Source organism: Lipophrys pholis (genome assembly GCF_963383615.2).
Source record: "Lipophrys pholis genome assembly, chromosome: 19".
Classification (NCBI taxonomy): Eukaryota; Metazoa; Chordata; class Actinopteri; order Blenniiformes; family Blenniidae; genus Lipophrys; species Lipophrys pholis.
Genome location: NC_137647.1, coordinates 6,999,905 through 7,024,815, shown reverse-complemented (window position 1 = coordinate 7,024,815; position 24,911 = coordinate 6,999,905). Strand labels below are relative to the sequence as shown.

The following is a 24,911-nucleotide window of genomic DNA, read 5'->3' as shown; positions in this document are numbered from 1 at the left end:
GCACAGTTACAGCTTTAAATGGCAGCGAGCCCGCCCTGGCATTTTCCTTGTGTGTATGTTTTATGAGTGCAGTGGATGAATAAATAAGTATACCAGATGTTTTATATATGAAGGATGGAGGGATGAAGAACTGATGAGGAAGCGTCGACTCAAAGAGCAGAGCTTTATTGTATAGAAACCCCACCACACTGGGGTCTGATTGAGTAATAAACCCCAACATGGCTGTGAATCAAGAATGGAAAGTTTACTAGCCCACGGTTTGCCCTGAAATGTAAGTCTGGGATGGTGTCACACTCATTAGGCAGGATGTGAATAAGACAGGGTGAAATCCCCCGTAAAGTGTGAAAGTCAACCATTATCGTAATATGGAGGAGCAAGAAGTGGAAACAGGGTGTCTGTTTTAACTCCCGGGGGTTGATTGATTAAGCTGAAGGCCAGAACGTTCTGATGGTGGGTCTGAATGTGGGTAGGTTTTCAGCACTAACGTGACACAGTGGAACTGTAACCAACACGGGTGGAAGGAGAGTAAGTCAATGATCAGCATAGAAATATGCCAATAAAACGACACGCCTCTGATACACTATCGTACTTGAAGCAGAGCGAAAGAGCAAACGGCAGCGATTATATATGTACTTTAGTTAGAGTATAGAGCACATTTTATAACACACTTTATACTGTTAGTCGCATTAACTCATCCTCACACACACAAACACACCCACAGAGACATGCAAGGTGATCCATCTCCATTAGGGGCAATTTGGTGTTCAGTCTTGCTCAAGGACACTTCAACACATATGAAGAGGGCGAGGTGGAAGATCGAATCCCCAACTTTGCGATTAGAGATTGACAACTCTGCCAACGGATTCCCAGATTAATAATAATAACATATTCTGTGTCGCCATTTGGCCCAAAATGTTTGATCAATAAACTAACTTCACAAGCAAGAGCGAGCTGCATGTGGAAAAAGAGGTGGCCTACATTACAATGAGTGGTCATTCCCAGCCTGTGGTGAAGCCCGGTGTGTGTGAGTCATGTGTTTGACCTGGTGATGCTGTGACTCCCACTGAGCCCACTACAGCTGGCTTTCACAGTGGACACCAGCACCAGCACCATGTCCACCCTGTCTCATGAGAAATAGCCTATACTATCAGGCTGGGCGAGACGGAGAGAAGCAGGGGGGAAAAAAAGAGAGAGACCAGCCTTTTGGATAAAGGTCTTGGGCCTTTGCAGCCTTCACAGGGAGGAGCCTTAAAGTGCTGAGTTCTTCCAATAGTCAAACATGTCCAATTGCTTACAAAGAGTAAAGAAAGACATATTTTGCACTGGTTTAAGTTTATACCTCTTTTAATCTGTACATAAAACACAATATGAAGAGATTCGATCTACAAGGCCTCATAACATCAATCCGTTCATTTTTATGTGCCTCAATCCTTTGCTATTATCGCCTCTCTCTCTCTCCCTCTCTCAAATCGCCAGCGCTCAGTGCACCACAGCGTGCACGCGACGTGCCCCAGTGCATGACGCCGGACCAATCAGAGGGCGCCATTCCGAAAGTTTACCTTTTATGGCTCGAGCCGGGCGACTGAGGCGGTATAAAAACCGAGCGCCCACTGCTAACAGATTCACTCTGAGCGCCGTCTCACGCAGCTTGTGCGGGATATCATTTGCCTGAAACCGGTTCCCTTAAAGCGAAAAGCCCCCCCACCCAAAGGTAAGAAGACAAATATTCCACCTCCCACATGTCTTATTTGGATATATTTACGATGTAAACAATTGAGGGATTTGTTTAAGCGCAAATGCGAGGATGTTTTTCACAAAAGATGTCGGTGGCCACGAGGCTCTTTGTCCTTTCGCATTAACTGGACTCCCAATTGAATTTACTGCTCTTTAAATGTTAAGTTTAATTGCTTTGGTTAAAAAAAAATGATGATTTGTACTGGGAAGGCGTTTGAAAGCGCCTGCGATTCACGGGTGTTCCGGACGAAGCCGGCTTATGGTTAATGATGCACTTAAGGGTGGCTGGTAAAACCTCGGCTTTGTGTTTTTCTCTCGTCGTTGCCACTCCTGCAGTATTTTGGGATTTGGCTCACGTCTCGTCGACACCCCGGCAGGGTGTTTTTTTTTTTTTTTTTTTTTGAAAAGCGGCTTTCGAGTTGAGGATGTCTGGATCCCGGCTGCTCCCTTTGTGCGCCCGCTGCGGCGGGGTGTGACCTACTTTAGCACATTAGCATAGCCACATCGTGCTAAAACGCCCTTCAGTCTCGTGTCGGTGGTTTAAAAAAAACCCTCGGCACTATTTCTCCACAAAAGTCCCCGAATGCACGGTTATAATGCGTGTTTAAGAAATTCCAGTAAAGTATAAAAAAAAATTTGAGCGATTAAGTTAAGATTTAAAAGGCCTCCTAAACTTATGACTTGACAAGTTATTTAAATGAGCCTGTCGACGAGACCTCGTCTGGGCAGTTCATCCGCTTCTTGCAAAAAGGCGTGGCTCTCAGGAAATAAATCTTTGACTTTCGATTCATGCGTGAGTCAACCATAAGTTCATTATGCAACTCGTTCTGAGTCACTCCTGAAGTCATTTTACTCGATTGATTTTATTTTTTAATTGGATATGTCGATCGTGTCTGATCGTTCTGCAGTAAATGACTGAGTCTATGACGCAGTGGTATTGAAGCAAAAGGTTTGAAAGGGGCCTTAAACGCGGTGTGACTGGGCAACAATAGGAGGGGGGTTAGCGGGGGGGGGGGGGTGGGTGTGACTGGTGAACCGGAGGGAGTGGTCTCGTGTCCATTGCTCTGGCCGCGCGCCACCGCGCCGGTAGCCGCAAAGCTGCTCAAACCCGAACCATGTCCTTATATGGTAATATCAGAACGCATCGCCACTTCCTTTTGTCTGGCGGTGTGGAATGCGGGGCACGCGCTCCATCTAGTGGCTGGTCTAGTGAACTGCAGGAGAAGTCGGAACCGGAAGTGAGAGTGAGTGAGAGCGTGCCGCTCCACTCCTTATGGGAATGCGACTTTCCCCCCATTTTAACGCTTATCTTTTTTTATTTCACAGTTCAGCCATGGAAGATGAAATCGCCGCACTGGTTGTTGACAACGGATCCGGTATGTGCAAAGCCGGATTCGCCGGAGACGACGCCCCTCGTGCTGTCTTTCCCTCCATCGTCGGTCGCCCCAGGCATCAGGTCAGTTGTATACCAAAATTAAACCTTTAAACATAATGTAACTTAAATGTGAACCAGGAGTTAAGTTTAATAACTGAGAAAATCCATGGATGCTAATGGGAGTTGTGCTTAAAAGTTATAAGTGAATATTTCAAAGCATGTTTCTATCATTACCTGGACTATTTTCAGGTGTTAAAACTGCAATCTTTATCAACTGATTACCTATAGTGTTAACCTCTTTACCAAAGCTAACATAATTAGAATGCAGGGTTGGAATTATTGCAAATGGATCAATTTTAATTAACCAATTTGTCTTTCCACAGGGAGTGATGGTGGGTATGGGCCAGAAAGACAGCTACGTTGGTGATGAAGCCCAGAGCAAGAGGGGTATCCTGACCCTCAAGTACCCCATTGAGCACGGTATTGTGACCAACTGGGATGACATGGAGAAGATCTGGCATCACACCTTCTACAACGAGCTGAGAGTCGCCCCAGAGGAGCACCCTGTCCTGCTCACAGAGGCCCCACTGAACCCCAAAGCCAACAGGGAGAAGATGACCCAGGTACACACCCCTTCATTTATGACTATGCAGAGCCAAGTCAGTTGGTAGAGCAGTGTTTACTTCAAATAGTCGTTCATTTCCTCCTGGTTTCCTTCTCCATTCCGTTCTCACTGGCTCCTTCCTCCTCTCCTCCAGGACCTCTCTCCTATAAGATGATCTATCATCAACAGGTCTCTTGACTGTGTGCTTTTACCTGCACTTGTGTCTAATGTTGATCAGAGCTGCTGGATCAGCACTTATTAGACATCTGACATGCACAAGTGTGAAGGAATGTTTACTCTTCTGCACCTTATCTACTAACTTAAGTCTGAGACTCACTCTGATGCATGTAGTGGGTGCAGTGATCACAAACTTGGATGTTTTAACTTTCAATGAAAATATATACCTTTTTTCTTTTTCATTTGCAGATCATGTTCGAGACCTTCAACACCCCTGCCATGTACGTTGCCATCCAGGCTGTGCTGTCCCTGTATGCCTCTGGTCGTACCACTGGTATTGTCATGGACTCCGGTGATGGTGTTACCCACACAGTGCCGATCTATGAAGGCTACGCCCTGCCCCACGCTATCCTGCGTCTGGACTTGGCCGGCCGCGACCTCACAGACTACCTCATGAAGATCCTGACAGAGCGTGGCTATTCCTTCACCACCACAGCCGAGAGGGAAATCGTGCGTGACATCAAGGAGAAGCTGTGCTACGTTGCCCTGGACTTCGAGCAGGAGATGGGCACTGCTGCCTCCTCCTCCTCCCTGGAGAAGAGCTACGAGCTGCCTGACGGACAGGTCATCACCATCGGCAATGAGAGGTTCCGTTGCCCAGAGGCCCTCTTCCAGCCTTCCTTCCTCGGTACGTAACCAAACTGAGCCCGAGATGCAGCACAGCCTGAACACCTAACTATTGTATAGAATATGTTGTACTTGCACATACTTACTTCATTCTGTCTCTGCCCTCAGGTATGGAGTCCTGCGGAATCCACGAGACCACCTACAACAGCATCATGAAGTGTGACGTCGACATCCGTAAGGACCTGTACGCCAACACCGTGCTGTCTGGAGGTACCACAATGTACCCCGGCATCGCTGACAGGATGCAGAAGGAAATCACCGCCCTGGCCCCATCCACCATGAAGATCAAGGTGAGGCGATGCCTTAGTCTGCCTTTTCTTAACCAAATGTAATGTTGGATAAATGTGTCTGAGCAAGAATTGTGCCTAATGGCTTGTTTTGTTTCCCCTCAGATCATTGCCCCACCAGAGCGTAAATACTCTGTCTGGATCGGAGGCTCCATCCTGGCCTCTCTGTCCACCTTCCAGCAGATGTGGATCAGCAAGCAGGAGTACGACGAGTCCGGCCCCTCCATCGTCCACCGCAAATGCTTCTAAACAGACTGTTCCTCCTCCCCTTCCCCAACCAAACGCCCGACAACTTCAGCTCTGTGCAAAACGACCACACCACACATTTCTCATACACACTCAGGCGCAGAGCCTCTGACCAACTCATTGGCATGGCTTCAGTTATTTTGGCGCTTGACTCAGGATTTTAAAACTGGAACGATGAAGGATACAGTAATGTTTTGGCTAGGTATTAAAAAGCACCCCAGGGTTCTGCAGTTGCATCTGGGGACTTAAAAAAAAAAAAAGTTCATAGTTATTTTTTTCTTTGAGTCATTCCAAATGTTTGTTAACTGCATTGTCCAGATCCATGATTCCAAATGTTAACTGCATTGTTCAGACACGTATTTGCCTCTGTGAAGGCTGCCCAGTGGTTGGCGCATACTTAAACATGGTTGTAGTATCGCTTGTATGTAAATTTATGTCTGGGGTTTTTTGTACTTTCAGCCTTAAAAAAATATCTTGGTCCTGTTTAATTTTTTTGTTTTTGTTATGCAAAACCCAATCGTGACCTCGACTTCCCCCTATTGGAGGTTTCATCCCTGGGGTGGTGGGGTAAGGGTCTCGAAGTGATGGGGTAACATGGGGTGCCAGACCGGTGGGGCCAACCTGTACACTGACTAAACAATCCCAATAAAGTGCACATGTGTTCCGACATGATTGTTGACTCTTGTATTGCTTTTTGTTTTTACACGGCAGTGTTAAAGCTTAAGATGCAGTTCAACATTAGAAACTAGGACGGCTGTCATGTCTGCTTCTCTGAAAATGATCTAATGTGTCAAACTTTATCACCCAAAGTTAAGGTTAGCGTCCACAATTAAAACCTAGTTCACATTATGATGGCAGAGTTATATAGTTTATTGATTAGTGAACAGCTTGTAAGGCACCAAGTACATGTACAAGCAGCTCCTGCACTTCTTGGTCACGTCACATCAGCTTAAAGACAAAGTTGGTTAATCATTTAGGTGTGGGACGTCCTCACGTACAGCAACTCCCCTGCCAGACTATAAAATACCCTAACTAGTGTTATCCAGGGTTTCAGAGTGATGTGCTTCTGCCCATTAGAGCTACCCAAGTTTTCACAGTATCTTCTACCATTTATCTTTATATACAAATGAGCTAATTAAGTTCTTGCAGTACAGTATTGAAGATTCAACCCAAAGGTCTAACCTGCATGTTTCCTGTTGCTCTCCTTTCCTTTGTACAAAAGTATAAACTACCAGGAATTTTAACATTCTTGCACAGCCGTCTTCAAAAAGGCTTTTCAAGTTTCCATCCAACACCTTTCTGTCCCCTACTCTTGTATTGAAGGTTTGTAGTAATTACTAAATACTCAAAGTGAAGAAGTACCTCGTTCAATTCTGGGCTTCAGGGCCTTTCTGTGTTGGCATTTTCTGAAAGTCCCCAGGCTGTTTGATTTCCTAATACGAATCCAGAAATGTGTTTATTTGCATCTCTAAATGACGTGTAGGTGTGTGCATGAGTGTGTGGGACACTAAGACGGGTGACTAGATATGTTGTGCAATGTCAGGCCAATATTTTCAGGTTGTGTGATAATTATGGCTCTTTTGGTCATGAAGATGCCCTAATGTCTCTCTCAGCACTGATCTTTAGTGACTCACTAGAAGAGAATTCTACATCAGTTTTAAGTACCCATATGCGAGTCAAGTATTCATTCCCACTGAGTATTTCCCCATAATAAATGCTCCACTTTCAATTCAACATAATAGGATGAGGAAATACCTGGAACAAGTATAAAGTATATATCCATTCACCTTGAGGTGATACGTCTGTGTGGCTTTATCTTAATTGCTCTGGGTGAAATTAACAACTTACAAATACTCACATTACAGTAAAATAAGTAGAATGTTTTGGCATTAACTACTACATAAATGCTGATGTTGTACTTGTTATGCCTTTTAAATATAGGTTATATAAATTCTGGCACATTTAAATGCAAATTACAGCATGTAATTTGCATTTCTGCACCCAATAAATGTCTTCATTCAAAAGATAGAATTAGAGATCGTTATCTATTGACAAAACAAACTACCACTGTGTTACTTTATATACCATCTAACTGGTCCAAGACGTGTTTTGATTGTAGATATTTCATGTATTTAGATTTAAATCAAGAGCCTGGTATTGATAATTTAATTTAAATGCTATTAATTACATTTTTTTAAACTTCATTTTGAAATCAGATACAATTTAAGCAGAGTAATATTCAACAGTAGTTTTCAGTACTTGTTTCCTTCGGTCCATATGTCTATTTCTCCAGACGAAGGTTCCATGCAGACAGAAACATCAGAAGTCAGTTTAGCAATAAATATACCCTGATTAAATGCAAATGTTATTTCTAAAAGGCTCACAGAAGCTTTACTGTGTGTCTTTCATGTGTCTTGTGTTTCAGGGTTGCTGCTGCCGGCCCATTTACTGCAGAGTCACCTGGCTCAGCTGACTGATGAGGACTTAAAGGTCACAAGAAGCTCGAATGTGGCGTCTCAGTCACACGATGACGTCAATCACTAAATGTCACATCAAAACCTCTTTATCTTTGGCCTGAGGCATCTCATCATTACTTTAGTTGTGACTTCCCTTTCCTTGCAGGATTATTATATCACTTTATTAGCCATTGCTGAGACTTTGATAGCCAACAGTTCTCCCAACACTTTTCCTTGTGACTGACTACATTTACAGCAGTTGCACAGCTGAACCACCAGATGGCAGCAAAGACTGGTTTATATTCATGAACACGAGGCGTGAAGCTCTATTTTATTTTCTCTTCACAATATTGGGATGCATAATAACCGTTATGCACAAATCACGGGTAAGATTGGTTCTTTTTTTATACAAATTTCTGCAAAATGTGTCAATTTCAGCCTTTTATTTGCAAAAGAAAATTGATGTGTGGCTGGTGTAATGGATAGTGAACTGGACACAAGTGCATAAGGCTGGATTGTCTGATTAATGAAAAGCTAATGTTTTATTGGAGGATTTCTTGAATTTGGAGGGGAAATAAAATCCTTCACGGATACTTGTACCCTTCCCTGTGTACTTTTAAGGATGATCTCCACGTGTGTATCACAGAGATGAAAGTACAAGAAGGTTGTTGAAGGTGGGTGGTGAGAGATGGTGCAACCACACCCTTGTACTCAGGGAGTCATATCTTGTTTCTGTGTATGACATACTGGAGATCCAGCCCTGGCATCCATTAATCAGACTGTCCCACTTTCCTGCAGTAGTCTGGGCTGCGTGGAGGCCTGCGCTGCATGCGCGTGTACAGAAATATATGCTGGCATGAGAGTGAAGTTGTAAATTCATGCATCAAACTGGGGCTGGTGGTGCATTCACGTACACACGAAAGATCAAGTGTGGCTGGTGTTGGAAATTTATTCCATCTCACTGCAGCACCCACCCACCACCTCCACCCCGCTGCTGCACCCCCTGTGATTCTGCTGAGACTGCTTCCCTCTGATATCCTTTTACTGCCACGCCAGCAAAACACTCTGCCAGGGAAACTGTGCTTGTGTGCGTGCGTGTGTGTATGTGTGTGTGTGTTCCCTGCCCAGGTGTGAGTGCTGCAGGTGTTTGTGAATGAGTCGCTCCAGCATTAGAGCTTCAAAAAAATGCCTGTTCCAGCACAATGTCTCCCCTTGAGAAACATCACCCAGAGGGGGACCAATTTGTCAGAAATCGAGGCTTCCTCCGCACCCCCATTTACTACAGCTGTGTAGCTTCAGAGAGGCTCCAACTGGTCAGGTCACTGATGCACACCCCACATGTGCAGTTCTTATCTCACCCCAACAGATGGGGCCGCTGCACTACACGAGCCTGTTTGGCCTATAAAGTGGGTGAAAGGCAAAAAGAAGGCTACCACTGTTGACAGAAGGAGGCCAGCAGAGAATAATAGATCATATTCAAATAAAGTACGTCCTCTTTTAGTAAGCCTCGGAGTGATTTTCATTCTACAGAGAGTGGCATGCTCAGAGAGGGTAATGCTTCCCCCCTGCATGGTTACCCCCGGTGTATATTTGGTTTGATTGACTGACAGCAGATGTAAAATGTTATGTCTATCGGTGAATGGCTGACTGACTGAAAGCCTTAAAAGCCTTCTGCACACCTCGTTCCACTCAAGTATTCTTCCCCCAAGATGGGTTGGCAAAAATATTCCCCACCTTTGCCAATCCTGAGTAAGAATGGAGGATTAGCGGCAGTGTGTGTGGCGGCAGAAATGCTTTTTAAAGGATTCAGTGACCCTGACACATTACCGCAGAACTTTTTAGCTCAGCACAATTGTGTGACTGTTGCATCAGTGTTTCCTTATGGTCGCGGTTGGTTTTCTTGAGAGAAACCTCACCATTCCTCAGAACTTTAACCACACAAGTCAGGAACAGGAACAGGCACCAAAAATACACACCCTGTGCAATTGCAGGCTTGCTCGGCCACCCCCATCCACGCCGGCCACCCTCCCCCAGTCCAACTTGCCTTCAGTGCATGTCTTTGTCACAATACAGTATTTCAGAAATAGGTGTTTTTGCCTGAAATTAATACAAATGTTCTTTGTAGTATGACCACCAATATCTCATCTATTCTGTGATGTCGCTGGAGTCTGTTATGCTTATTGGATGAATACACCCTGGGGTTAAACCAATTTTATGGAAACTGTCTGTGACACTAAAACGAGACCCCACCTAAATTAAATTCATGAAAACCGGGAATATCGACACCGGCATGGTGTGTTGCGTGGGCGGAGATCTCGTCCGTCTGCGGTCAGCTGTTTGTCCTGCAGGAGAAGGCTCCACAAGCCCCCTTTCAGCTCGTCCCCTGACGCCATAAAACCCTGCTAACTTATGCTATCTGATGATTGGCAGGTACCCCATGAGAGCTGTGTGTCTTATATGTGCCTCGGTGGGGGTCGGTGTGTGTGTGTGTGTGTGCGTGTGTGGTGGTGGTGTCAGTCATGTCAGACTGCAACATGTTTATTGCATGTTTTGCCTCTGCTGAACACCCCCCCCCCCCCCCCCCCCCCCCCCCCCATAAACTATGGGCATTGCAATGAGATCTTTTTAACCATTGGTGCAGCTGCAGTGCAGGAGCTTCAGTAGCAATACAGTACTCGTCTGGAGCATGAGCTATAGTATGATGAATGATTTAGCCCTGTGGGCATGCAGCTCTGCTGTGTGGCTGTGAGTGGATGGTTGGTGTGTGGGGGTGGGGTGCGCTTTGGGAGTGTTCACTATATTCAGCTTCTCATTTGCTCATTTAGGCTATTGTGTATAAAAAAACAAAAAACAACAAAAACAACATGTTTCATGGGGAACAGGAGAGCACATTCTGGGCTGATGAGTACATTATCCACAAGTGAGTGGAAGTGCTCTTGTTGAAAGGTGCTTATGCAGGAGGACATCCATGTGTAAATATGTATGTTTCCTTTTCTCAGCGGAGTGAGCCCCCAGCTGAATCAATCAATAGTGTCTCCAGGCTCAGTCCCCTGTGGGTTTAATGCAGCCCGCATGCCCAGAGAAAATCAGATAGTCTGTCTGCCAAATCAAATCATTTACCCTATCCTTCAGCTGATGAGGCAGACTTAAACCCAAACTCCAGCAATGATATTTGGTCAGCAGGCAGCTGGGGTCTCATGTGGGATAGTCAGGAAAACGATTGGAGGCAAAACAGAAAAAAAAAGGAAGAAAGAAAAACAAAACACACATCAGTTGGAATCAGAGATGAGCATAACAAATGTTCTCATTCTGAATAAAAACAATGTTAGAGGAATGAAAGAGAAAGACTGTGGTATTATATTGACTCAGCAGCGTTCAGGCTATAAATCATGGTTTTGCTGTACTTTTCCACCACATTCCCACATGGAAAATGAGCTCAAGGTCCCAGTTGGTGTATGGGCTATAAAAAAAAAAAGAGAAAAAAAACCTGATCTACCAAATGGTCCCATCTGTCTGTGAAGTAAGGCATCCTTCTGACAGCCCTGTCCTAGAAAGAAACACGGTAAATATTGAGAATCTGGACAAAACTATACATTATTTTAAAGGTTAGCTTTTACAGTAGTCTTTATTTAACAATTCACAGATGGGATGAAGTCATTATTCGTGTAAATCTAAATTATGCGCATATAAAACGTAATAGAGCAGGTTTAAATTAAATATGGAGTTAAACATATTAAAATCATGTATTAGTCTTTTTGACAAGGCGTGTTGCGTCATGTGTTTGTATGATATGTGACTAAGGTTTTCTATATTTTCCTTCTAAATGCCACCAACGCTCCACCACACACGGATCAAACCCACCTCGGAGGGGACAGACCCCACAAAAAGCAAGAAAAACAACAACGGAGGGGTGAGACCTGCCTCCCGCTTGCAGGGTGAAAAGAGAGCAACAAAGGGGCCCTAATTTGAAGGAACTGTCTGAATTCCCAGTCGAAACGATTTTGGAGAACAAAAGGCCGGGTTGGTCCCCTCGGACGGTCCGGCGGATCCCCGCCTGGTTGGTCGTCTCCCTCCGCGGGTCCCGTCAGGGCGACAGGCGCTGCGAGCGGGCGGGTCAGCGGGGTGACGGCTCACGATCAGCGGCTTCTCCTCTCTCCTCGGCTCGGCAGTGGATTTTTGGTCCGATCGGACATCAGATAGAGCCACGCCGACGTACGACCACCATAGGAGGGTTGGATACGATGTATTTCTCGCGCATATGTCCGTAGCAGCCGCACCGAGAGGCTCCGCCGCTCTCTCTCGCCGGTTTGCTCTCCGTAGAAGCGCTTTCCTACTCTCCACCGGAGGGACGCCTTGAAACCGGCCCCCTGCAAGAGGAGGGGCTGGCGGAGAGGAGACAATGGGCAGCTTGAAACCGCCGCCGATATTTTTTTTTAAATCAACATTTTGTGCAACTATGTAACGCAGAGAGTGAGCGGTGCACTTCAAAGGAAACTTGTGGATGATGATAATAACAAAAAAGCGATTCTGCGCATAAAAGTGGCGCAACAGGGTCACGTGAGAAGGTTGTTAGCGCCAGAGCAGAGACCAAAGGTTGACCCCTCTCTGTCCTCTCACCTTCCCCTTTTGAATTTTAACATAATAGTACTAAATGATGAGGCCTTCTGATGCAAATCGGTGCATGTCCCCTCTCAGGACGCGGAGCGGATTATGCGCAAGGAGACACCCAGCGTTGTTTCACCTACAGCCTGGTTTGGCCATTTGCATATCGAAAGCCTGGCATTATTCCTTGCTGTGAGAGGGCTTTCGGGAATTTAAAAAAAAAAAAAAAAAAAGAAGAAAAAATGCTGCCATGGCTAAGGCGACAATAACGACACTTCTCAGTCGGTTTCTTGGCTGATGTGATAAAGGTTTTGCTCTCCACGATGCTGAGTGACGGCATATAATTAATCAGTTAGAGCTGAATGGGCTTGCACAGATAATTGGACATAATGGAATAAAGGGGGAGCGAGTATAATCTCCTCTCATCAAGAGCTTGATTTTGGCCTTTAATGCAGAAAATGTGACGATCAAACCATGAGAGAGTAACTCTGATCGTTTGAGTTGGAATAAGTTTTATATTTCTACTATTTCATTCACTCATTGGAACCGAAAAAATATTGTAATGGATCTTTAATGAGTTTGTCAATAAGAAAAAAACGCAGAACCCAGATAGTAATCTGAAGCGTTGATTTGATGCTTGAAGTCGAGGGTTTATAGGGGGGGGGGGGGGGTAAAGGTTGGAATGGAAAGTAATTGTAAGTTGAAAGTGAAAGAGTGTAAGTTAAACATCCAGTGCTCCGTCAAGAGAAATAATAAACTGATGTCTGTATTAAAAGTGTGGGAAAGATCCCAACGCCCCCGTCATCCCAACCTTCAGGTTTTGTGCGTCTTTACTTTATAATCAGTGTAGAAATGAGTGGGTGGGTGCACGGACACACACACACACACACACACACACACACACACACACACACACACACACACACACACACACACACACACACACACACACACACACACACCTAAGGAGAAACCCAGTGCTTGTTTTGATCACCCAGTCTTGAAGGGAGAGGGGTCCTTGAAACTGCCCAACCTCCTTGCTCCATAATTGGTTTTATAGAGCTGGCAAGCGGCCAGGGTGCGTTGTTTTTTTTATTTTATTTTTTTTATCTCAATACGCTGAAGGACGATGATTGACGCGCTGCTCAGCCAATCAGACAGCAGCAGTGAGCGGAGTGCTGGGTTGGGTTGTAGCGAAGGAGATGGGCGGGGCCTGCAAAACAATGCTGTGTTTCATTGCTGAGGAGGACGCGTCAGGGGCTTTCTCTCCCCCCCTAAGTTATCCCCCAGTTTACCTTCGGACAAGGCTGTAATGGACTACTCCAGTTCTCCCAGCAACCCAGACGGATTTTAAGAAACGGTGACTTTTTAAAAAAAAAAAAAAAATTTATTTACGTCCTTCCCCAATATTTCCCCTCTGTTCAAGTAAGCGCCTGGCATGATTTTTTTTTTTCTGGTTTGCCGCTTCTTTATTCAACTCAAACGTGAAGCTTCTCCGTATTTAAAAAAAGAAAGAAAAAAAGAAGCAAATTCATTAATGTGATTGAAAAGGGCGCGGGCGCGGAGGTTTATGGTACGTGACATGTTGGATTTTGTTGTTGTTGTTGTCGGTGAGAAAGCTTCACTTTCGAGACGTTTCCTCTCGAGAAAGTTTTTTTTTTTTTTCGCGTGTCGCTAATGGAACCGTGAAAAGTTTGAAACGTGGCTGAAACGCAGCGCTCCCCCGCTGCCCTGCCGCATGGAGCCCAGCCGACTGTTTATCTTTAGGAGCTCCAAGAGGAAACATTTAGGTCTCCTGTGATCTTGTTATTATTATTTTTTTTCGAAGGAGAAAAGGTTTATTGTGATTCGAGCTCGAGCCCCGCGTTCAGATCGCGCCCGCCTGGATATCACGAGTCATCGCTGTAATGTGTTTGCTCGCTGCCTTTGAAGGTTACCTTCGCCTTGTTTGTTTCCCCCTGAAATAATAAGTTGTTGTTTTTTTTACCGTGTTTAATCCTTATTTACTGTTTGTTTCTGCACACGATGGCTCACACATACGATATACGTTTTCAAGTCTTCTTGCGGCTTGTGCGTAAAAGTCGCGATCGATTGTAGATATTCTTCTAAAAGTAACTTTTATTCTATTTTATTTATTTATTTTTTAGCGTTTTTTGTTTTAACCTGTAACGTCTTATCCTCGGGTTATTTTTTAATCAGATGTTGTAGAGAGTCTATTTAAAACCACCTTTTCGAGTCGAGGCGCACATTTGCTGGAGCAGGTACAGATTAAACTGAATTATGATGTAAAAACACATTCCAGTGCCATAATGTTGCTTCAAACTGAGTCGAGGACGGTTAAGCGTCGATCGCGTGGATATATAATGGAGTTGTAGTTTTAAAACAGTGAAGTGTTTACGGGTTGGGTTTGATTTCTCTCCCTGGGCAGCACCCATTGCGAAGTTCCCCCGGACTAAATTCGCCTTTGCGGGGAACGAAACACCGCTAACCCCCGGTTGATTAATGATGCAGGCTTTTTTTTTTTTTTTTTTTTGCGACCTTATTTATTTTTAACCCGTTTGAAATTTATATTTGATGCGCCTCCAGTATTTATGGTTGTATTGGTTTACAGTTGCGAGTCGGCCCGTATAGCCTCGATCACAAGGTTTACCATTTAGAGGGGATAGAAAAAAACAAAAAAACAACCCAGCTGTGTGATCGGAGAAAAGGTAGTAAAACATATGAGGTTTAGTCTTTCCATCGCGGGGATCGGGGCTGTTTGCTCGGATCGGAGCTGAGCTGAGCAGCTGGCCGCTCCTCGGAGCTCCTGGTGCGGCTGCATGCTCGCTGTGCGACGGGGGCGGAGTACCTACCGAACACCACGCCACAATATTAACACCGACATATAAGTTAAAACCCGTGTCAAGAACCGCAGTTAGGATACAGCGAGAGCCACATATATGGCGTTACTGGCGAGCAGGTTTCTAATCCGCGTTTAGTTTTTATTTTTTTGAAGTGCTTTTCCAAACTGCGTCATTGCTTGGTAATGGGCCGCCTGTTCGCTAGAAATCCGAAAACTACCAGTTTCCAAACAGTTTGCTCCTTACACTCCCCGTAAAAATGTGAATCAATTTCCTTGTGGTATTGTTTTTCTAGGTCAGCAGGATGGCTGAGAGGGAGTCCGAATCGACTGGAAAACTAAAGACATTATTATAGCCAGAATTGGCTTTTTTTCCCCTTCGGAATTCGGAATAGGGGACCTACTCCGAACGGACAATTTTCTTTTAACAACTTTCCCCGTTGTGGATAATGGATGGCAGAGATTTTGGTCCTCCACGATCCGTCCACGTACCGCCTCCGTTGTTGGCCGGGCTCGCCATGGAGTCTCACCGACTCGGAGCAGCAGCTGCAGCCGGGAGGATCCCTCCCTCGCCCGGTCACTTGGGCGCGAGTCATCCGCCGCCTCTCCACTCCGGGAAATTCTTGCCATCGGCCATTAACCTACATTCACACCACGGTGAGTGCAAAGCGTTTGATTCTGCACCGAAAGCGCACGAGGGGGTGAAATGATCAGTTGCAATAACGCTGCGCAAAATAAATAAATAAATAAAAAAATGCGCACAGTTCGTGGCAACATGTGCGGTCATCAGTCAGATGTCGGTGCGGACTTATGTGCTGGGAAATGGACCCAGATGGAGATTTCACAGGGAGGAGTGGCTGTTATAAAGCTGTGACAAGTTTCAGACGCGAGTACATCGTGTTAAGGATTCTCAGCCCTTGCAATGGGCAGCGCATTAGCGGAAAATTACTTGGCAGTTTCCAGCAACACACACACACGAACACACACATCACATAACGCACAGCGTCGAGCAGGTCTGACTACGAGGGCTGTGGTGGAGGTGTTATTGCACCAGTGTGAGGGTCAGGGTGCAGTGGTCTTTGATTAAATGTGAGCCATCACTCTGTCATTGCAGTGAGAGGCAGATGCAGTGTGTGTTTGGCAGAGTGGGGGTGGTGAAGTTGTGACCCCAGATGGATGACAGACAACTGCTCAACCCTGCTGAGAGACATAGCTGGAGCGTCTCCGTGTGTATTTTGAGTAAAAGTCTTTTTTTTTTTTCTTTTTACGCAACATTACACAAATGTCAGTTGCTTCTTTTTTCGTGCACTTGTACCAATGTGTCCACTCAACCATGCTGAGGAATCCGTGTGAGGAAATGTGGTTTGAAATGTGTTTGGGTATTAAAAAATAATCACTAGAAAGAAGGTGTGGCACTCTCCAACCATGCTCCTTAAAGCAAAACTCACCCTCCATTTGTTTGTTTACATTATGTGGGCGTGTGAATGTAATGCTCTGATGCATTCAGTAGATCTTCCACAGTAAAAAGCTATCCCCTTGTTGACTTGATGAGATTCCTTTTTGCTTTTTCTGTCAACTCAGTGATTCCCTCGTTTGCTTTTAGAACGGAAAGCGCTGAACTAACAATGTATATTAAAAAAAAAAAAAAAACGAACCAAAAGGGGACATGTTTGCATATGGTTTTGCGGTCGGTCACAGGGGGAAGTCGGAGCACTGTCATCTATGTTCAAACCATGTGTTTGTGCATGTGGGGAAGACGTGTCCGCTGTGGAAAATGGAAAGTCTGACAAACGCACTCATCAAGTTACTTGCGTCCCTCTGAAGTCATGTGGCTGCAGACAGAGATACAATTACAGTTCCTCTGGTTTCTCTTCAGAGGTAAACCCCAAATATAATAATATTCCGTTTCAGATGTGTTCTTATCTTTGAGCCTTGGGTTCAATGCGGCGCTTTGTAGCACGAGTACAAGGGGTCTCGTAAAGTGAGGCGACGCTTGCAGGGCACGGCTCTGATGAAGCGTTAATTTGACACACCAGCATGAAAAGGTGTCAGAGACGAAATCAACCCACAGCGGGGGGGGGGGGGGGGGGGGGGGGGGGGGGGGGGGGGGAGCATTGGGATGATTGATGGGTGAATTGTGTGCAGAGACGCACGCCAGGGCGCAGTTTATTGCCTCTGGTTGAACCGATTTAACCAGCTGGTGAATAAGGTGGGATATTTTCAGGTGGCATTATTGGTTGGTGTGGATTCAGTGTAAACGACGCCGGTATCGTTTGTGGGTTAGAAATGTCTGTGCAAGCAGCAGCAGCAGCAGCAGCAGTGTGTTTTCAGTTGCCGTGATGTGCCTTGCCTCCCTTTCCTCTCCTGTGGCTCTGAAACGAGCTGAAAACTGCTTGCGGTGTGTGCGCAAGACGAGTCTGTGTGAGGCCAACTTGATGTGTTGCCAGAGAAGGAGTAGGAGGGGTGGGGGGGTGTGTGTGAAGTGGAATTGACCCAGCCACTGTTCCAGTCTAGATTGGCAGTTTAAACACTCCTTTTAAAAACGGGATGCATTTGATTCTGCCCACACGCTGACCTTCTCACTCTTTGACTCTCATCTCCCCTACGCACACTCGCCGGCCTCCGCCCACTAAAACACACACACCACTGTACGATACAGGTCATTTAGCTTTATGGCACTTCTCAATATCAAATCCCCGCACATTACATTAAGCAAAACCAATTGAGATCTCAGTCCCATGCTCGTAATAACACTATACAACCCTGTTACATAATAATTACCCGTTAATTGCAAATGTTCATAATGTTCCAGTTTAATTGCAATAAACAGCATGGATCCAGCGCTCAAGGGCCTGCTGTGCAATCAGAGCCTCGTCGCTGTTTTTGTTTACTCGCATTTCGTGGAATTTAAGCCTTTTTTTTTTTTTTGCCCTGTTGTTTTTGGCTGAGCTCTTGATAGCAGGTTTGACTGTTTATAGCTACCAGTGCACTCTTATTTCCCAGGTGGCCTCTTATTTGATTGTTTCTAGTACAATTTTAATAGGATTTCCTCTTGACTTTTCCGAGTACAGTATCTCTCTTATTTTCACAGATCTAGATTGAGTGTGGCGACTTAACTGTGTATTTTTTTTTTTTTAATGAATTGTGAGGCTGCAAATGTTTTGTTGACATTTGTGCTGCTTGTGCGCTCCGGCAACTGAAAGGGCATCTCATTTTCCAACAACAAATCCTATTCTCTTCTGCACGGCAACAGCAGCAAATATGTCTCTCCCCTCACACAGAGTATATCTTAACAGGATCAAGTCCTAGTCGCTGTTTATAGATGTAAAACGTCTGTAAATGCTCCTCTCCGCACTGGAAGCCCGCCTGTTCCTCCATCACCGGATTGAGGCCAGCTGTCCTCCACTTTCCTCCATCTCATATCGGAGAGCATTAGAGGCAGGACCTGCTGATATGGAGCTGCACTGAGGAGGCAGGACCAGGGATGCTTTTACCCCCCCCCCCAACACACACACACACACACACACACACACACACTGAGAAAGGTTGCAGTGGCAGCAGAACATTTTGAAGGGAGCTATAAATGTGAAGAAGATTCTAAATGAAGTGAAATATTGATGCTTTTTTTTTTTTGTTTTTTTTTTTGCTCTTTTTCATTTGAGACGGCCTTCTTCTTGGACTTTGACCAACGCGCGACTCGGTTCTTGTAAACAAACATGAAAATGCTGCAGCAGCTGTGTTGAAGAGTAAAGTTTTTTTTTTCTTCTTTCCTCAATGTCAAGCGATAGAAAGACCTCAAGTGGGCTATTACGTCATTAACAGGCCCTAAACCAGCAACTTCCCCGCTCCTCTGTTTCGATACACACTCTTTAAACATTCACAAAGGAATGGGAGAAGATGGGAATGAGACGCCGCGGGAACTGTAAGTGTTGTAGTGAGTTCAGAGAAGGAAGGTCAATAGAAGCGAGTGAAAACGGCTCAAGACAAATGGGGAAGGAGAACTGAACGGGCAGAGTCTCGGAGGTGGAGAGGAGTGTTTTTATTTATTTATTTTTTTTCTCCCAAGGATAAGAGCTGAGGTGGCTGTTTGTGCGTACGTGAGCGTGTCGGCGCAGATGAGAGGATTGAGGTCTTGTGTATAGGAACAGGAGCATGTGATTGTGCTTAGTGCATTTTGCCGGGGTTTCCCCCCCGGGACCGTGCACAGAGAGAGAGAAGGGATTTATCCAGACCACAACACATTCGCACACAGGCAGATAAATGTGGTAGACCTTCGGTTGTTCTCTCTCTCTCTCTCTTGCTCTCTCAGCCTCACGCAGTCGCAGGAGCATAAGTGTAATAATTCACGGAGCTCGCAGGGCAGGCCACGGATGTCTTGGCCGATACCAATTTGTCTTCCACGCCGCTTGGTTAGTGTGTCTGTTTGCTTTTAAATTAATGCGGTGAGTGTGTGTTTATACGTATTCAAGGCACAGACCCCCAAATATGCGTGTGTGAGTGAGAGAGCGAGAGAAGATGAGGCTTGGACATGTCCCCTCTCAGATTAATTGAATCCTTCAGGAGAGAAAACAGCCTCCTTAAGAGAAAGCACAGGGCACTGCTGCCTCGCTACAATAAACCTGTCAGACGCAGACAAACGGTGCGCGCACGCACGCACACACACACACACACGTATAACGACGCTCACACACAGCTGTCAAACACAAGAGTGATAGGCTTGTGTGTGTGTGTGTATGTGTGTGTGTGTGAACAAGCGTGCCGAGGCATGTTGAAATACCCAAAGCATTAGCTAAGTCGTTCTCCCTGCCAGAACCCTCCCTGTAACGCAAACAACAGCCTCCAGCACACAAAGGTCACAAACTGCGTTACGTCTGTCTGCGTCCCATTACACAAGCCTAATAATATTCCTCCCAGGACGTGTAGATAAAACTCGGAATGTATGTAGTGAAATGAAGAGAGAAGCGCGCGGCGCAGGTAGGACATGTTAGAGGAGTCTTGTTTCCTCGCGGTGTGACGGCCTGGCCGGACCGGCCTGCACACTCTTGATTTATTTAGTTACTCTTTCTTTGCACACTTATCGTCGCTGATAGTGCCGATAACATCCATCCCATTTCCTCGTTTTGTTTTGAGAAAGATCAGATCACTTCCTGTCGGTGAACACATCAGGAGTGTGCAGCACTTTAGTCTCTGATTTTAAAAAAAAAAAAAGAAAAAAAAAGAAAAGCCCAACCAGACGTCATCCAGCTCTGCTGCAGCCGCCAAGGAAGTCCTCTCATGTTCCTCCGTGTTCTGCGGCGTGCGCTGGCCTTTCTGTGCGTCTGTGTGCACGCCACCCCGTCTTGTCTGCGACACCTCGTGATTCCTCGTGCGCGTGTTGTGTGTTCTCATTCGCCGGTATTGAAGAGTGTGTCGAAAGTAACACCTGCCGGTCTTCACAGGAGGTTTGAGTGTGACACTGTAAGGTTCCAAAACACACAAATGAATTCTCTTACTAGAAATCGGTCGAAGCAAATGTCTCACAAAGTTCCCGTCTCGGGTGGTTTCATGCTGATTGTTTGAGAGGACTCCTTTGGTTTTGTGTGGTTGTTATCTCCTTGTGTCATAAAGGAAGCTTCGGCCACATTTCCCTCTTATCTGAAAAGTACACATGTTCTTGTGAAGGTTCTTTTTGAAGAAGGTTTGCTTCAGTTGAGCTGCTTTCAGGTGGATTCAACGTCAACTCGGTGTTTGGGGCGTGCACTCAAACGTGAAAATGTAGACGAGCCTGCTATTGGGAAATGAAATGTTGTTTTTGTGCTCGCAGTGAGGGTGTCTTTGCATAATAGTTTCTCAAAGAAAATCGTTTTTGATTTTGTCATAGAAAACCCAATAACTGGTTAAAAGTTCCTTCTTCTCACCGCGCCCGCCAAAGCTTCTCCAGTTGTCGTCGACGGCGTGCTGCGTCTTCATTTTGTCTTCATTTTTATCGGCCTTTCAACTCTTTCCGCTCTCAGAACTTCCGAGGACACCAGCCACAAACATTCTCACACCGTTTCTCTTGTTTGCGCCTCGTAATTTGACTTTAGGAGATAGGCGACACTTTGAATGCAATTTCTTTTCCATAACATAATCCAGCTCGCTAAACGTTTTCTTGGTTGATAAATAACCGTTCACTGTAAAATTCAAGCTTCAAATGCACCAAATAATCAGTGAAATGCAAGTTATTGTTTTATTTTTTAAATTGTCATTGTGGGAACAGAGTTTGGAGATGCTCCAGCCTCTTTTTCCTCTTTATTTGCAAAACAAGCTTAAGCAGAAAAAGGATTCAGATTCAGAGACGTCCGATCCAAAGAGGACCTTGCGGACCCATTCAGTGTGGATCCCCTTTCATAGGGGTTGCCACAGCAATCATTGCAACTTATACCACAGATTTATGATTTATTTATGTTGGATATGCTTTGCTCGCTCTAAAACTCAATGTCAGGACTTGACCCGATGCACTTCCTGTTATTATTCACATACTGTGGTTGTCATCAACATTTATTTTTCTGTTGACATTAATGAAATCTCCCAAACGGTACAATTACCTGATTTTAAATTATTTTCAAATTTATACGAGTATCGCAATGAAAACCAATAACGGATACATTTAATGCTCATTTTATTGGCCCGTCCTGTAACACACAAAGTATTCCAACTCTAATCCAGTGCTTACAAATCGTGTGGTGGTGTATTAACTTGATTATCTGAAGTAATCATACTAATTACTAGATCAGTGAAACAAACAACATGTAATAAGGGTGGTTGTTTTCTTAACCAACCTGGCTGCAGTACCTGTTTGTCACTTTATTGGTCATCACAGCCATGATGGTGGTTTCGGTTCTCATTATAGAAAGATATTCTAGTTGAAGCACTTGTTTTCTTGTATGTTGGCATCCCCCCCCCTAGTTTTCTTCCACAGACCCTCCCCCCAATTTACTATTAACTATATTTTGATCAACCAAATGAATTAGAGTAAACAAGAGGTGGTGTTTATCTCATCTTTTGCATGTTCTGTGGTACTCTTCTGTTTTATGACATGTACAATCCTTATCTAATATAATGTTATTTTTCCTCCCATTGTACTTTCTGGGTGTAAAAAAGAAGAAACTCTATGTTTTCCATTGCAATTTGCCCGTGTGGCTGTATTGCATTTTTAAGATTTGCGCGGCAAGCAACGGCAAACCATTTTCGGCAAAGTTTGCAGTGCCGCTTCTTTGACAAACGATCATCCGTTATCGGTGAACATTATCGCAGCGACACTAACACATTGCCGTGCAGATTGCAAAACCTAACGCTGCTGTGTCATAACATTACCTCATCATTTCCAAGTGGAACCGAGAAACTTGAGTATTTTTGAGCTTGCAGGCGCGCAAACAAACAGTTTCCTCTCAGCGACTCTGCGCAGACAAACCAGACATCTGCGTCTTTTGAAATCTTCAGCTGGATGCGAACCCTGCGCTTTGGGGGCCTGAATGAATGTCCCCCCAAAACACAAAGACGGATACGTTGTTCGCCGACATGTATGTAAATCCTGCACATCTCCGCCTGCCTCGGTGTGTGTCGGGCTTCACTTCCAGCTTTTACAGTCAGAATTCATGGTTACTACAGTCGTCGTGCCAGTTAGCTGAGGCAGAGATGGATCGCGCAGCAGAGTTTTACTGTTGGGAGGTTTTTTTTTTCCTTTTGTTTTTTTTTTTTCTTTCAGGGAATAAAAACCAGAGATCAATAGTGATTCCCCCCCAGCTAACCCTGCTCTGAGTACCACTGATGGATAACAGATGGGTTCACAGAGTGTGGGAGTGTGTGTAGGTGTTTGTGGCATGCGTGTGTGTGTGTGTGTGCGTACACTGCAGATTTATATATTTTTTTCCCCTCCCTCATATTTTTTGTCTTGTGCTTTTTGTACGTGTTCCAGTATTGTTGTACTGTTGCATTCTGGTTCTTGTGTTTCGGCCCTATCTTAGATCGATTTGCGATGAAACCTCTCCTTCCTCGGCTTGATTTCACCGATTGCCTTTGCGTGGGTGTGGGTGTCTGTGTGTGTATTTGCAGTGGCGTCTCTATCAGGATGGAGCTCCAGCAGGCTTTTCTCCTCTGTGATATGTTTCTTGTGAGGATCTGAAAATGGAGGCTCAGAACGTGTTGGGAGTCAGAGAGCGTGTTTCTTGGCAACTCTCTTATCCCAATATGGCAAAAGAACTGTGTTGTGAACCGGGAGCCAAATGCAGTGTGTGTGTGTGTGTGTGTGTGTGTGTGTGTGTGTGTGTGTGTGTGTGTGTGTGTGTGTGTGTGTGTGTGTGTGTGTGTGTGTGTGTGTGTGTGTGTGTGTGTGTGTGTGTGTGTGTGTGTGTGTGTGTGTGTGTGTGTGTGTGTGTGTGTGTGTGTGTGTGTGTGTGTGTGTGTGTGTGTGTGTGTGTGTGTGTGTGTGTGTGTGTGTGTCTGTCAGTGGGGTGGGACGAGTTGAGAAAAGAGAGAGAGGAAGGAAGGAAAGGGCTGAGAGAAAGAGAGAGGGAGGTAATGAAAGCGTAATTCCAAAACATTTAAAGAAACATTTCCCTCTCAGCTACCATTTGGATGTTGTTTCTGGAACAAGGAGCACAAATGTTTTCCCTCGTTCTACCCCTCCCTCTTTTTTCCTCCTTTCGACTGTTCGGGAAGGGAATTTGGGATTGTTTTTCTCCCCTGGTCACTGGCACAGAGCATAACTGTAGACTGTGTTGTTTTTGTGTGTGTGTGTGTGTGTGTGTGTGTGTGTGTGTGTGTGTAGTCTGCACACATTGAATAAAGGAGCCTGTAGGCGGCTGTAGTGCTGAGATTGATCTGAACTTGTGTGTGTGTGTGTGTGTTGGAGAGACCCTGATGTTTAGCCTGAAGAAATGGAAACTGCTGACATCCTACCAGGACTTCGCCGTCCCCCGACAGGTGCTGCTGGTGAATGCATCTTGTGTGTGTGTGCAGCCATCGTGACAGCATGTCAATGGTATGCCTCTCGCGCACATCAGGTAACAATTACAAAGCAGGCGATAGGTGAGAATAATTTGTTGGAACAACATCGCTGGCCCAGACGCACACGAACGCACCTTGTGGTGAAACATTGAGCTTTTGCTGTTAGAGTGGGGGTTTTTGAGCATTATACTTGGTTGTTTGCTTCATAATTAACCCGATGGAGTAATGCCGAGAGGTCATAATCCACTGGGAGTGAGTCATGGTTTGCCTCACATGTTATACAAACACCGACTATGATCCGTCCCATGAAAGAGCAAAGTTTTAAAGCAACAGTTTACTACCGCTCATTATTGCACTTGAGTGAAATCCATCACCAGCCGATAAGCTCGTGGTGTCATGTTCATTTTAATTCACATTGAGCCCGATATGATCTAGAGAGGAACACTGAAATGACAGTATATTAACCTATAATTAATAACAGCTTGAAACATTTCTCTTTTATGAAGTACAATCTGTAAAAGTCTACATGTGTAATAGATTATCTTTTTTAAGAAACTTGAAGTTGAAAGTTTTAAAGAAAACCTGGTGCCTTTTGAGCATTTTGAGAATTTTTACTAACAATGCGTCCTGGTGCAAATTCCATTGAGCTTCTGACATTTAATTTTTTGGCGTTTCGTTGCTGTGTTATCTGAAATCCTCATCTGCACCGTTTCTCTTCTGGCTTATGCGGGCAGATTGAACATTTTCAGAAACTAACCCTCCCACCACAGCTACTCTAATGCTTCAGCTATGTTGATAGACTGGAGGTCACTGCTACATCACTGATCTCTTGGCCCGGGATGTCAGTATTGTTTTATGATTGCAGCGTTGCGATCGCCAGTGAAGGAAGCTAAAATAGCTCTTACCCTTATTGTTTCTGTTCAGAATGGACCCTCAG

At 45.0% G+C, this 24,911-nt stretch overlaps 2 protein-coding genes across 3 annotated transcripts in view; both read left to right on the top strand.

Moving 5' to 3' along the window:
• The first annotated feature begins 1,089 nt into the window (after positions 1-1,089).
• Positions 1,090-5,782, top strand: actb2 (actin, beta 2). The gene is made up of 6 exons (XM_080488333.1): positions 1,090-1,711; positions 3,061-3,190; positions 3,493-3,732; positions 4,140-4,578; positions 4,686-4,867; positions 4,970-5,782. Exons 2-6 carry the CDS (start codon positions 3,068-3,070, stop codon positions 5,111-5,113), a joined length of 1,128 nt encoding a protein of 375 aa, XP_080344459.1. The 5' UTR covers positions 1,090-1,711; positions 3,061-3,067; the 3' UTR covers positions 5,114-5,782.
• Positions 5,783-15,328: 9,546 nt separating this feature from the next.
• tnrc18 (trinucleotide repeat containing 18) overlaps positions 15,329-24,911 on the top strand; it is a 47,905-nt gene continuing 38,322 nt past the window's right edge. For both annotated transcript variants that reach the window (XM_080488915.1, XM_080488914.1), the window contains exon 1: positions 15,329-15,664. In XM_080488915.1, coding sequence (XP_080345041.1) covers positions 15,457-15,664 — 208 coding nt within the window. In that variant the 5' untranslated portion in view covers positions 15,329-15,456. The remainder of the gene's footprint in view (positions 15,665-24,911) is intronic.

What these genes read in the sequence shown, in the direction of transcription:
- actb2 (XM_080488333.1), top strand. Translation starts at nt 3,068, where the DNA reads ATGGAAGATGAAATCGCCGCACTGGTTGTTGACAACGGATCCGGTATG. An exon ending in TCGGTCGCCCCAGGCATCAG is followed by an intron (nt 3,191 to 3,492) that starts GTCAGTTGTATA and finishes GTCTTTCCACAG; the next exon opens with GGAGTGATGGTGGGTATGGG. An exon ending in CATCCACCATGAAGATCAAG is followed by an intron (nt 4,868 to 4,969) that starts GTGAGGCGATGC and finishes GTTTCCCCTCAG; the next exon opens with ATCATTGCCCCACCAGAGCG.